Genomic DNA, 12,568 nt, shown 5'->3' with positions numbered 1-12,568 from the left:
GGGGGTTCCAGAGAGGATGGATCAAGACTATTCTCAGTGGTACCAGCAGTGGCGTATTATCGCCCAGGCCGACAAATTTGCAGGGGCGGCAAATTTGAGCACCCATGGAGAAAGTCCCCTGCTCCAGCTCGCCTCCTCCGCGAGCGCGCCGCCACGTCCTGTTTCTCTCTCCTCCCTCCCAGCGCTTGCATCGCAAAACAGCTGTTTTGCGGGACAGGGAAGGAGGGGGAGGAGGGGGAACGTGACACGCTGGGGGAAGAGGCGGGGCCGGGGTGGAGAAGGGATCCAATAGGGGCAGGGAGGGGGCAGAGTTGGGGTGGGACTTTGGGGAAGGGGTTGGAATGGGGGCAGGAAAAGGGTGGAGTCAGGGCAGGGCCAGGGGCAGGGGGGGGCGGCAATTATTTCAGGACCTAGGGGCGGCAAAATCGTTAATCCGCCACTGGGTACCAGATGACAGAACAAGGAGTAATGGTCTCAAGTTGCAGTGGGGGAGGTTTAGGTTGGATATTAGGAAAAACTTTTTCACTAGGAGGGTGGTGAAGCACTGGAATGGGTTACCTAGGGAGGGGGTGGAATCTCCTTCCTTAGAGGTTTTTAAGGTCAGGCTTGACAAAGCCCTGGCTGGGATGATTTAGTTGGGGATTGGTCCTGCTTTGAGCAGGGGGTTGGACTAGATACCTCCTGAGGTTTCTTCCACCCCTGAGATTCTATGATTCTAAGGGCCAAGACTGGCGCTGTTTCACAGCAGCTCTTGCCTCGGTGAGCCCATGATCGCGGACAGCAGGGACAGAATGGCCCACTGTGTCCTGCCTGCCTCTCCCGGCGCCTGCGGCAGGGTAGCTCCCCCGTCTCCAAAGCGGTGCCCCAAGGGCAGGGCTCCCTCCCCTTCCTGGGGGCAGAGGGTCCCGATCCCCAGCCCTGCTGAGATCACCTCCTGCCATTCAGCCAGGATGGCCCAGGGTTCATTTCCCTGCACCGCAGCACAGTCACTGTGTGACATTGGGGACGTCACCTAGGGCATGTCTCCCGCGGCTGGCCCGGGCCAGCTGAGTCGCTCCCAGGGCGCAGGCTAAGGGGCTGTATAAGTGCTGTGTAGACGTCTGGGCTTGGGCTGGAGCCTGGGCTCTAGGATTGTGGGAGGCTCCCAGAGCCCAGGTGCCATCCTGAACCCAGAAGTCTACACGGGCATGACCCAGACCCCGTCAGCTGGCACAGACCAGCGCCGTGGGTGCGTCTACACCGCAGCCTGAGCACGGGTTCTAAGTCAGGTTTGAGCTCAAGCCTGCTTTCTGTCCGCCCCTACGTGCGGAGTTACCCTGCCCCGTGGGCAGCTCAGGGCAAGCCGGTGCCCAAGGAACTGGAGAGGTGAGTGGCCTGTGAGCTCCCTGGCTGAGGGGCTGGAGGCGTTCGCTCTCCTGCTGGGGAAAGCGAGGCCAGAGCCAGGCTGTAGGGGCCGTGCTGTGTGCCAGGGAACAGAGCTCGCCGGGCAGCTGACGAGCAGGGAGTCTGGGTTCCAGCAGCAGGAGCAGCACCCCATCCTAAAGGCAGTGTCAGCCCTTTGCCCCCAGCCCACACTCCCCGCCTTCCGCTTCTGGCTGGGCCCAGTTCGCCAGGCTGCCCCGCCCCAGTGTCTGTCCTCTCTGTGGTCAGATGCCAGCTGCAAACCCCTTCCCCCACAGCACTCCTCGCGGCTGGTGGGGGGTGAAACCCGGGGCAGAGCTGCATGGCTGGTCTAGGGGACTGGGACAGAGCCGACCCTGTGCAGCGCCAAGCACACTGGCAGTGCTTGGAAAAGAATCCACTGGGAGCCCCTCAGCCCCTGCCCTTCCCTTTGGGTGGGGTGTCACTGCACGAACAGCCCCTCCCTTGCCCCAGATCCCCGTGTTAAAGTGCGTGCGCCAGCAGCAGGAGAAACGCTCGGCACGCAGCCTGCTGGACTCGCAGAGCTCCCGGTGCAGCGCCTCCACACACGCCTGCGTGAGCCTGCATGCCCGTGGGCCCGGTCACGCCGCCACTCAGGTTGGGGGCCCCTCTCAAATGGGGGCCGGGGGGCAAACTGCCCCTTTGCCCTGGAGATGGGAAACATTCACTTAAAGTGGGACGGGGGTTTGGATCTCACAGCAGGACAGTCCCGACCCCCAGGACTGGCGGGAGAAGTTGCACTGGTCAGCAGCATCTTTGCATGGAGAGCAGGTGGGTTAGTGGTTCTGTCAGGGAACCAGGACTCCTGGGTTCTATTTGCAGCCCTGTTGCTGATGGGCTGCGTGCCCTTGGGCGGATCATGTTCCCTCTCTGCATCCCCTGTATTGTCCCATGTGAAGGGGGCAGGAGTCTCTCAGCCTTGTGCACTGGCCTAGCTGGGCCTCAGTTTCCCTGGCATGTAGGTTGAGCTGTTGTGGGAGCTGAGGGGGGGCGGGGGGGTCAGAGCTGGGCTCCGAGGCTTTGGGAGGGGATATATTGTTAGCACTCTGTCTACCACTCCCACGTACTGTGCTATCAGGGGGTGTTACAGTCCTTAACGTTCAGTTACACCACTACAACCCAGCAGCCCTGGGTGCCCCTGCATCCCTGTGCGCCAGCGCGACCCAGCTCGTGCACACAAGCCTGTTGGGTCTTTTCGGCTCAGGGTCAGGAAGTGGCCTGGGAGATGGTGGCTCAGAGGAAGAGGTTTGACTCTAACAGACTAGGGCCCCCGTTTGTCGTAGAGTTTTATACGGACGCCCCTCCCCCGTGACAGCTGAGCACCTTCTACATAGAATCAGCCCCAACAGCACGGCCCCTCGTGGGCTCCACGCAGTCTGCGGCCCGTCTCTCGGCCCAGGGTCAGAACTCGGCTTGGGGCCGGGCTTTGCAGGGGGTGGTGGGATGGGTGCCTGAAGAAAAGGGGGGAATAGACTGCTTTAGCTTGGGGCAGTTTCCTGTGTCCAGGGGCAATGGACGAGTGTCTGGGCCTGTCACATGACCATGGCAAGGGGTTACCCAACTACCAGCATCCCCTGATCCATCCTGCAAACCCCTGTGCTAGCGAAGAGTCTACGGTCTGTTAGTTTGTTACAAGACCTCTGCCCCTACTCAGCTCAGCAGAGACATGGGATGGTACCTTTGAAATCTGGCTGCCCTGCTGGATTTGGGATGGGGACAATCCTTGTGGAAGACCGTTCTTCCCCCCTTTCGACATCTGCAGACAACAATCTGCTCCAAGTCTTTCCCCTCCCCCACAGGACCAACGGCGGATTTCAATGCTCCTGGACTCTGGCCCTTTCCAGAGATGGGACATCAGTGCAGGCAGAGTGATTGACGGATTCCCAGGCCAGACGGGACCACTGCGACTCTCTAGTGTGACCATTTTAAGGGGGGCTCCAGAGGAACGGGGGCTCCAGCTACACCAGCGCCGCAGAGGCTGAAGAACTGGGCCCGTGTTTTGTTTCAATCAAGGCTGATGTTCAGGGAGGAGGTGGAAAGCGGTGGTTTTTGGAACACTGGGTTGCAGGTCGGCGTATTTTCCAGGGCTGCAGCCCCTTCCGCTCCAATGCCTGGCGCGCACACAGCCCTCGCGGGGGCCCTCGCTCTCACTCACAGCCCCGCAGCACTAGCCGGCGGGGGGGATGGAAACTTTGGCCAAGGGACAAACTTACTCCTGTGAAAAGGGCTGAGAGATCCCCACGGTCCACGCAAGAAACCAGCTTTGAAAGGTCTCTGAAAACGCCACTTCCCACTGCACTTGGAGCCGGGCGCTGTAGATGGGAGTCTAGTAAGCCCAAAAGCACCGGCAGAGCTTCAGAGAGACGGATCAGGACATGGAGCAACGGCCTGAAGCGAAGGAGGGACTAGACTAGACAGACTGAGCCCTTGTCAGTCACAGGAGCAGAGCGCCAAGGGCTGGTTTACTCCGCTGGGAGGGGTAGTGCTGCAGGGAGCTGTCTCTGGATGTGAGGCCACAGAGTGAGTGAGTGTGTCGAGAGCGCCAGGGCCGAGGGAACCCCTGCCCTGCCCCAGCACTGACAGGGCCAGCACACAACCAGCAGGTTTATTTTTAAAATACTTTATTTTTCTCAATACTGACATTACAAAAAAAAAAAAAGAAGGAACAGAAAAATACGAAAAAGACCCCACTATAAAACATTCAGGATCTCATTGAAACTGAGACAAACAAAGCAGCTCCCAGCCTGGACTGCTGCTCCTGGCTCCTCTCCCCCCGTCAGGGTTATCTGAACAGCGTTTCTGTTTTTATAACCGAACACGCAACATCGGAGGGACAAGGCATCATCGTAACCATTCCAACGGGTTTATAAATTAAGCGCTGCGTGACAGTTTCCCCCTCTCCAGAACGATGTCTTTGCCCTGGATTCCCTTCCCCCTACACGTTACATACTGTACATCTGTACATAGCGGACTGGGGTGTACGTCCCACAGCAGAGTATCAATGGACACTCCAGAATACCTCAGTTAAAACCAAGTTAGCTTAAAGTCAGCTCAAAAGATTCCCAAGGTGCTCTGACAAGGCCTGGCTCGTCAGAGGCCTAGACACAGGGAAGGAGCCCAGAGAAACCCTCTCAGTTCAAGTCCAGAGGACTCCTAGGGCAATGGCCGTCTGCTTGACTAGAAACGTGGTGCCTCTTTGGAGGATCAGCTTCTGAACCGGCCCAAAGGCAGGTTAAATATGCGTCATTGTCGGAAGAACCCGGCCCCAGAGATATTGGCAAGATAGGCTGACGTAGGTAAGAAATATAAAAATTCTCCCAATGGAAATCCAAGTTTAAAAAAATACAGCATTTAAAAACAAAGCCACCCAAGCAGATTCCCTCCTGCTCCTCCCCGAAACGCGTCCTGAATTCCATCTGCCCTGCAGGAAAATATCTACATGCACAATCTTCTTGCTGCTAAATCCCTACAGCGTAACTCAAACGCCAGCAAAACAAACCTCAGCTCCACTCACACTTGACTCTGCTTTTACACCTACACTTCTGCTACACACGGATTACGTTCTCACAGACGTGATGTTCATATGGCTGAATTGATCCCCAAAAGAGCTGGGATGAACCATTCCAGAAAAAACCCTTATGGGGTTATATATAAAAGCAGCAATGCAAACTCCACACACCTGAACAAGAAAGCTCGCATCCTGGGCCCCCTGCCCTCCCTTTACTACCGGACATTTTTGGCATGCCAACAACACCCCGATAGGAGGACGCTGGCCCAACTCCATTCCCACCTGTCTTACATGCTCTGAACCGATAAAGCCGGGACGCTTAGGTTTTAAGAAGGGTCTGAGACCAGGTGCCTTGCAGCTCAGGGTTTGCATTCAGCATGGAAGATAATCCGTTGTAATCCTGGCACAGTAGCATGGCCCCCAGGTACCGTGGTTCCGCGTTCGAAACAGTTCCGCTGTGGTGGCCATGGTGTAGACAAACCGTGCCTGTGCCGTGCACGCTCATGGAATTTGTTTGGATTCTTGGTACTAATGGAACCCACCAGCAGCAAGCTTCAGAAAGGTGAAGCGAACACTAACCCTTCCGAGTCCTATGTACACGGGGTGGAATCTCTGCGCTTTTCAGGAAACGCAAATTCATCCTCTAGCCAGGAAGCTGACTTCAAAGCGTGCGATGTGAAAACCACCAGCTGATAAAACTCCCTGGGCCCACAGCCCAGGCCCACTTGCTTGTGCCAGGCAGAAAAGCTAGACCTCTAGGAAAAGGCGCCCAGCCCAGAGAGCCAGAAGTTAGCCAGGAGTTTGAGCTCCTGAATCCCACACGGCGAGAGTATAACAGAGGCCGACAAAGGGCAGGGGCTAACAGGACCGTGTGGAAAGGAGCGTGGGTTTTTTGCATTTGAGTGTGATCGGGCACCTCCGCTTTGTGCAGCTCAGATGCTGTGGCACGTGTGTTAGAAGTATTGCTGCTGGCAGAACGTCCCGGGGCTCTAGGAGCACGGCAGGTGCTGTTTGAGGATCTGTCTCGTCTGTGGAGCTATTTTGTCTGGGAAGCGGACTTTGAACTCTACAATCAAGTCTCCCCGTTGGGTGGGGACCTTTGGGAAGGGCAGCCCTTCCCCTCGCAGTCTCTTCACGGTGCCAGGCTTGATGATGTCGTTGCAGGGCAGAGGGATCACCCTCCCGTCGAGAGTGGGAATGTTCACAGTACAGCCGCACAAGGCCTGCAAGGAAGAAGAGCAAACAGTGAGACTGGCTGCAACTTGGGGTCTCTAGAAAAAGCCCATGCGTGTAGAGCAGCCAATACATGGAGATATACCTGTCTCATAGAACTGGAAGGGACCTTGCAAGGTCATCAAGTCCAGCCCCCTGCCTGCACTAGCAGGATCAAGTACTGATTTTGCCCCAGATCCCTAAGTGGCCCCCTGAAGGATTGAACTCACAACCCTGGGTTTAGCAGGCCAATGCTCAAACCACTGAGCTACCCCTCCCCCCAGGGCTGGGAACCCACGACTGGCCTCAGCAGTTCTGCTCTCTCACCCAGCAGACATGACACCAGCCTCTGGCCTGTCACTGTTGCCCATTTCACGTCTATTAGCAACGCAGCAGCGACGCCATTATCATCTGGGGGATATACAGGAGTCTCCCCCATGTACACCTCCTAGGTGTTCTACTGAGAACGCCCCAGAAAAGCACATGGCATGTGGGTTCAACCCCGGGGGTGGTTTCATGGTGGCACCACTCTTCACTCCCCTCAGGCCTTCAGAAGAGGGGCAGGTTTCTCTAGAACTCTACCCAAGCATGCAGGGCGCTCAGGACAGGTTGCATTTCTCCTCTTACCCCATGTTTGTCTGAACCAAGAGAAGCAGAGACCCCGAAGGGGAGGAAATCAGAGTGACTGTCTCAGCAGGTCAGCGGACTGGCGAGGTGCCCTGTTGCTGCAGAGTGTGGCAGGGACTCTGGCTACAGTCCTGACCACATTTTGTGCAGTACAAGTCGTAAGCTTGGAAGCGGCTCATTAATTGATATAATCTCCCTGCCCCCCTAGTAATGGCGAATCAGTGGATGTTTGCACTTCCCCATTTGCACAGCAACACGAGCTAGAACGCTGCAGCCAGACCCGATCCCGACAGGACCAGACTACACGTGTCGGGTTCAAGTCCGGTTGGAAAATATCCTGACTGACTCAGGCTTGGGTCGACTCTCCTCCTGCCCAGGGGGCTGGCATGGCAGAGGCTGCATGCCACACTCTTGCCACTTGCTGTGCCGTGCGCACTTTGGAGCGAGCGTGCCAAGGATCCGCAGCAGCGGCTGGCAGGAGTGAGGCACTGCCTGGTTCTCAGGGGCACAAAGCATCAGTGCTGACTCGGGTTCTGGGGCAGGGGAGCGTCTGGTCAGAAAACGACTCTTGGGCTCAGGTCCAGATCAGATCAGGCCCAAGCAGACCTGCAGGAAGAACTTGGAGCAAGTGAGCTGTGGGGAGGTCTCCTCAAGGCCTGTTACCACGGCAGACAATGCCTGAGGCACTGGCCATTCCCAAGGTGTGCTTTACAAAGCACTTCGGAGCTCACCGGGATCCAGTGAATTGCAGGCTTGCGCTAGCCACCAGCCTGTGCATTGCCCACACCGTGACTCTCAAACCCGACGACTGAATCACCAATCGGGAGTTTTTAATTACCGCACAGCGACTACCCCAAAATGTCGTGTCTTTCTTGGTAAGCAGGACCCGGTACTGTCAGCCAATATGTGGCTTGGTTTCAGCTGGTCCTGACTAAATCAGCCAAAACCTAGAGCGTTTCTAACATGAGCCATCTGGCTTGGAGAATGGAAGAACACTGCAGATGGAAAACCTCACGGAAAGTACATACAGATCTAAGCCTCAAGTAACATAGCCAAGGATTCTGTATGCACCCAGCTCTTGCAGACAGCAAACCGGGCAGGGTATGTGCACGGTAACTGCAAATGCCCAGAAACAGCCAGTCACACACGAGCTGGGTTTTGATGAAATCAAGCCCCAGTGTCTTTTTTTAGGAACCTCATTACATGCAGCCTGACTTCCAACAAACTATAAAAGGCAACAGCCTTGGTGTGCAGGGACAGGTCACGCTGGGCAGACGCAGCCCTGACACTTGGCACTGGAAGGGCAGGGGTGCTGCAGGCCAGGATAAAGGCAGCTTGACAGAGCTGTGCATGCAAGAAGCTTGCCCTGAACCTGCCTACAGCCAGGTAGTGTCGGTCAGTCAGCCCAAGGAATGCTAAACTGCACCAATAAACCCCCAAATGCCGGGCCTGGCAATCTCAAATCCACGATTCCACGTGCGTCCCAGGCAGCAGAGTGCACCCCCCCTGCGGGGCACGCCAGTCTCCCAGCACAGACGAGAAGAGCGCTGAGGAGCGTGTGGGGATCTGGAGTGGAGTGGCCACATCTGTACTGCCCTAGATTTTAAGGCCAGGAGGGACCATCATCATCCACCTGGTCTGACCTCTTGCACAGCACCGGCCAGTAATCTCTAAATCAAGCCCTCCCCTGCTGGCTGAGACACAGCCCGTCTTTTAGAAAGACATCCCGTCTCCAGTTAGCGATTCCACCTGACGGAGAATCCACTGGGTGAGTTGCTCCAATGGGTATTTCCCCTCGCTGTTAACAAACAGGGCCTTATTTCCCCTCTGAACTTGTCTAGCTGTAGCTTCCAGCCATTGGTCCTGTTCTGCCTTTGGCTGCGAGATTCAAGAGCCGTCTGCCACCAGAAATCTCATCCCCACCTAAGTGCCTATAGACTGTGGTCAAGTCACCTCTTCGCCTTCTCTCAGCTGAACTAAACGGATCAAGCTTCTTTAGTCTCTCACTGTGAGGCATGTTTTCCCGAATATCATTCTCTGGGCAGGGCTACAGTCCTACAGGCTCTATCAAATGAGACCCCCCTTGCCCCCACAGTAGGATGGAGCGTCTGCTAAAGCGCTCTAGTGGGGTTGAACTGCAGCACCTCTTCCTTCTGAGAGTTCCCAACGGGAAGCACTCTACCCTTCGCTGACCGCCCAGGAGCCTGGGAGAGATAAGCTGCAAGCTAAATTTAGACTGTGGCCTTGTTGTTCAGTCCCTGATGAAGTAACTGAATGTTTCTGCTGCTCACCAGCTGTTGCCCTTCCCAGAGCTCAGCATCTCGGCCCAGCGCGCTGGATTTATCTATAGCACACGGGCCCTGGCACCTCTGCCAACAACCTCCAAAAGGCTAGGAAAGCAAGAGCCAGGCATTCCTCGGCTGCCCACTCGGTGCTCGCAGCACAGACGCTTCCTGGAAGTTAAAGCTCTCGAAAGTTCTCTCCCTCCCTGCAGCAGGGAGACCCACTGTCGGACGTGGGCAGGGAGCTTACCTAGAACTGTATCAATGCACCTCTGCCCCCGGCTACTGGTACCCACTGCTTCCAACAACCTGCACACAGCTCCCTCAAAGCACAACGGGGGATGAGTCTCTATGGTTCACCGTTCTCCAGGGTTCCTCTCTGCTCTCAATGGAGCCTACTCTCCTGTAGGCTACAGTGGCTGGCTCCCAGCATGGCTCTAGCGCCACAGAGGGTTTAAGGACAGACTGTGTGGTCGGCGAACCTAGAGGAAGTGCCCTGCCTGGCTTCTCCTTTCAGCAGGTGGTAGTGGCTTTGCTGTACCGGCTCATTCAGGCATTGCCGCTTTCTATTCTGGTGCGGATCTTAACAAGTTTCACCTCTTTAGTAAAGGGAACGCACATAGCTGGACATGGGCTCCATCTCCCCCACGCTGGGGCCTCACTGACTCAAGAGGGCCTGTGCAAAGCTGACAGGGGCAGCGGGGGGAGGGCTCTTCTGGGTTCAATTTCTGGGCTTTGCTTTTAGCGACTCTGTGGCACTGGGCTGTACGCACCAGTGAGGAACTGGGAGCCAGCCCCTTGGGAAGGGGGGTGCCGTGTGCCAGTTTGTAGGAAACTCTTTGGCTGATGGTGCTGATTTTGGAGGTGTGGGGAGAGGGTACCCAGGATGCCACTCAAGCCTTGCATTCTCTGGAAGAGGCTGGGATCCACGCTGCTCCTGGCTGCTGGGATAGGCACTGGAGAGTCACACGGTCCATTTTCCCTCTGCCCCACAAGCCCTTGAGCATACATCTCTGCAGCACGTACAGCCAGGGCTGCTCAGAGGCCAAACTGTAGGGCCAGCCCAGCAATGACTAACCCCACCCGGCTGTGCCCAGAGCAAGAGAGAGCACGTCCCTGCAGCTGAGCTAGGTAAGTTCCTCCCCAGCGCAAGCCATGTGTAAACCACCCGCAGGGACCGATCCTGGTCCCCGTGAACTAGCTTATTGCCACTCTGTAACCAACAACTCCTCTCCGCACTGCTGTGGGTCTGCCTGCGGGAGTCAAGGAGGGAAGGAAGCTGTCACACAGCCTCCCAGGTTCAATCCGGGCAGCATTCCCCTTCCAGCTTCTGCACACGGGCGGCTTTGTATGGCCAAACGTGGGAGTCACTCACTTGCGGGTACGCTGCAAGCCAAGCTGCCAGGGCTGGCGTTGGCTGGCTGCTTGTGGCATTTCCAGCCTCGGGCTGTTTGGCCAGAAAGGTGGGTCTTGCTCCCACAATGGCAGGGTGACAGGGAGGGCTGCAGGTCAGTGCTGGGGGCCTCTGCTCCGACAGGCACTTCTCCATCTGCAGAACGAGCGCTGGGATCAGGCAACTACGCAGAGGCTCCACTGAGGAACAAGCCCCCCAGCAGTGCGACCAGTAAATGCCAGAGACCGAGCTGGAGCGCTCCTGCTGCACGTCTGAGGAGGCAAAGAGAAAGACCTCCTGGGATGTCAGCACTAAATCCAGGCCCTGCCTCCTGCGGAATGGCCCGTGTGTGCCGGGGGTGGCGCTGCAAGGCAGCCTGTGGTAACAGGCCACAGAGCTCGGCAATGCAGCGTGGAACTCCTTGTGTCCCTAAATAACCCCAACAGCTCTGCTGCACACGTGGGCGGGGACGTTGCCTCGCTTTCATCAAGGGGAAAACGTCACCGTTAGCGAATGGGATGTGGAGCGATGCTCCGAGAAGAGCCAACGCTGCTGGGGGATGAAGAACTTAAAGCCTGAGTAGGTGTGCTGCTCGCAGGGGAGGTTCTCATGAACCCCCTCTCACCTCCAGCCCCTGGGAGCTGGGCTCAGAGCAGACACCTATGCTGAATCCAGGCGCTAACAGGTGCAATTGCGTGAGGCCTCCAAGATCTGCTGGCCCTGCCCCTTGGCTTTCAGGGCAGATAAGTGCCCACTCCTACCCTCCAGAGCAAAAGCAGCAAAGAATAGATTTGCTATGTCTAAGGCAGACAACATGGCCTCTCCTCCCTTACCCCTTTCTTTGGGAAAATCTTTCATGCCAATTTCAGACATCACAGTACAAAGCAAAAGGAAGAATCTATATCCCCCATTCAGATATCCTTTAATGCCATCCGAGGAGGCTGTCACAGACACAAGTGGCTGCAATTCCCCCCGGTCATTAGCCAAGTACCCTTCGCTTCTCCACCCAGGGGAATGCAGGTCCAGCCGCAGTGCAAGGGCCCACTCTGGCTCCCTTTCGGGGACAGAGGAAAACAAGAGCTCTGATGCCAGAGGCAGCTCACATTCACTGGATCACTTTCGCTTCTTTGGAAGCAGGCCGAGAATGGGAGCAGTCAGGCTGTGGAGGGCAGGCTCTCCAGTGGCTGGAGAGAGAATGAAAATGAGAGACCCTGGGCTCTATTCCTGGCTCTGCCCGACACCACAAACCCATCAATCAACCAGCCGTAAAATGGATACATCCACCCGGTGCTGACAATGCAGCCAAAGGGTCTGCAGGTGCTTTGCCAAGCAGTGTTATTGGAGACCTCTAAAGTGGCCCTAGCAACCTTACTTTTCTGGTTTACACATGATAGTCTGGGCCGCCTTTAGGCAGAGAGAGAACCAAACCAGCCCATGCTCTGAACCCAATCCTGACCAGCCCCAGCACTGCAGGGTCAGTCACCGAGAGCAGTGAAAAGCAGACAGTCTGTAGCAATGATGGGGAAGCCTGGCCGTGTCTAGAATGCTGCACTTCAGCAGCTGTCGGCACGTCTGTGATGATGAACGGTGACCTTCCCGGGTTCAGAACTCGCTGCATTCCCGGCAGAGCTTGGCTCCCTTCTCCAGGCTGAGGGGAGCAGGTTAGTTTCGCTCACTCTTCCCCGCCGTCTGCATGCAGCAGCCGGTGCACTCTGGTCCCTTCCTGACAATCCCACCCCGCAGTCCTCACCACGTCCTTGCCCTGAGTTGCAGAGCACCTGGAGCTCCCATTAGCTTCAGCAGGAGCTGGGTGCTCATCACCCCCTCAAAATCAGGCCATCGTGTGCGTTCAGCAAATTGGTTATTCCTCCTTCCTCACCTGAGCTCATGCACCAGCGTCACCAAGTGGAGCCTGCACAGATCTCACAGGTGTTTGCAAAGAGGTCAAGTCACATTTTAAAAAGTTAAAGTTTGTCTGAAATTTCTGTTACAAGTAACACTTAAGGGTCATATATATGGAAAGAAATATAAATAGAAGTGAAATGAAATAGAAACGTTTTGCTTTTTAGATACAGCAACAGGGGGCAGAGTCAGAAAACCATTACAAGTTGGCAGAGGACTCGA

General features: G+C 56.2%; 1 protein-coding gene across 3 annotated transcripts in view; it reads right to left on the bottom strand.

Moving 5' to 3' along the window:
- Positions 1-4,026: 4,026 nt before the first annotated feature.
- Positions 4,027-12,568, bottom strand: part of DNAJB5 (DnaJ heat shock protein family (Hsp40) member B5) — a 29,405-nt gene continuing 20,863 nt past the window's right edge. For all 3 annotated transcript variants that reach the window (XM_054032504.1, XM_054032503.1, XM_054032502.1), the window contains exon 4: positions 4,027-6,153. In XM_054032504.1, coding sequence (XP_053888479.1) covers positions 5,920-6,153 — 234 coding nt within the window. In that variant the 3' untranslated portion in view covers positions 4,027-5,919. The remainder of the gene's footprint in view (positions 6,154-12,568) is intronic.

The sequence above is a fragment of the Malaclemys terrapin genome, chromosome 6 (genome assembly GCF_027887155.1).
Source record: "Malaclemys terrapin pileata isolate rMalTer1 chromosome 6, rMalTer1.hap1, whole genome shotgun sequence".
Taxonomy (NCBI): Eukaryota; Metazoa; Chordata; order Testudines; family Emydidae; genus Malaclemys; species Malaclemys terrapin.
This window is presented reverse-complemented; position numbering and strand designations above follow the sequence as displayed.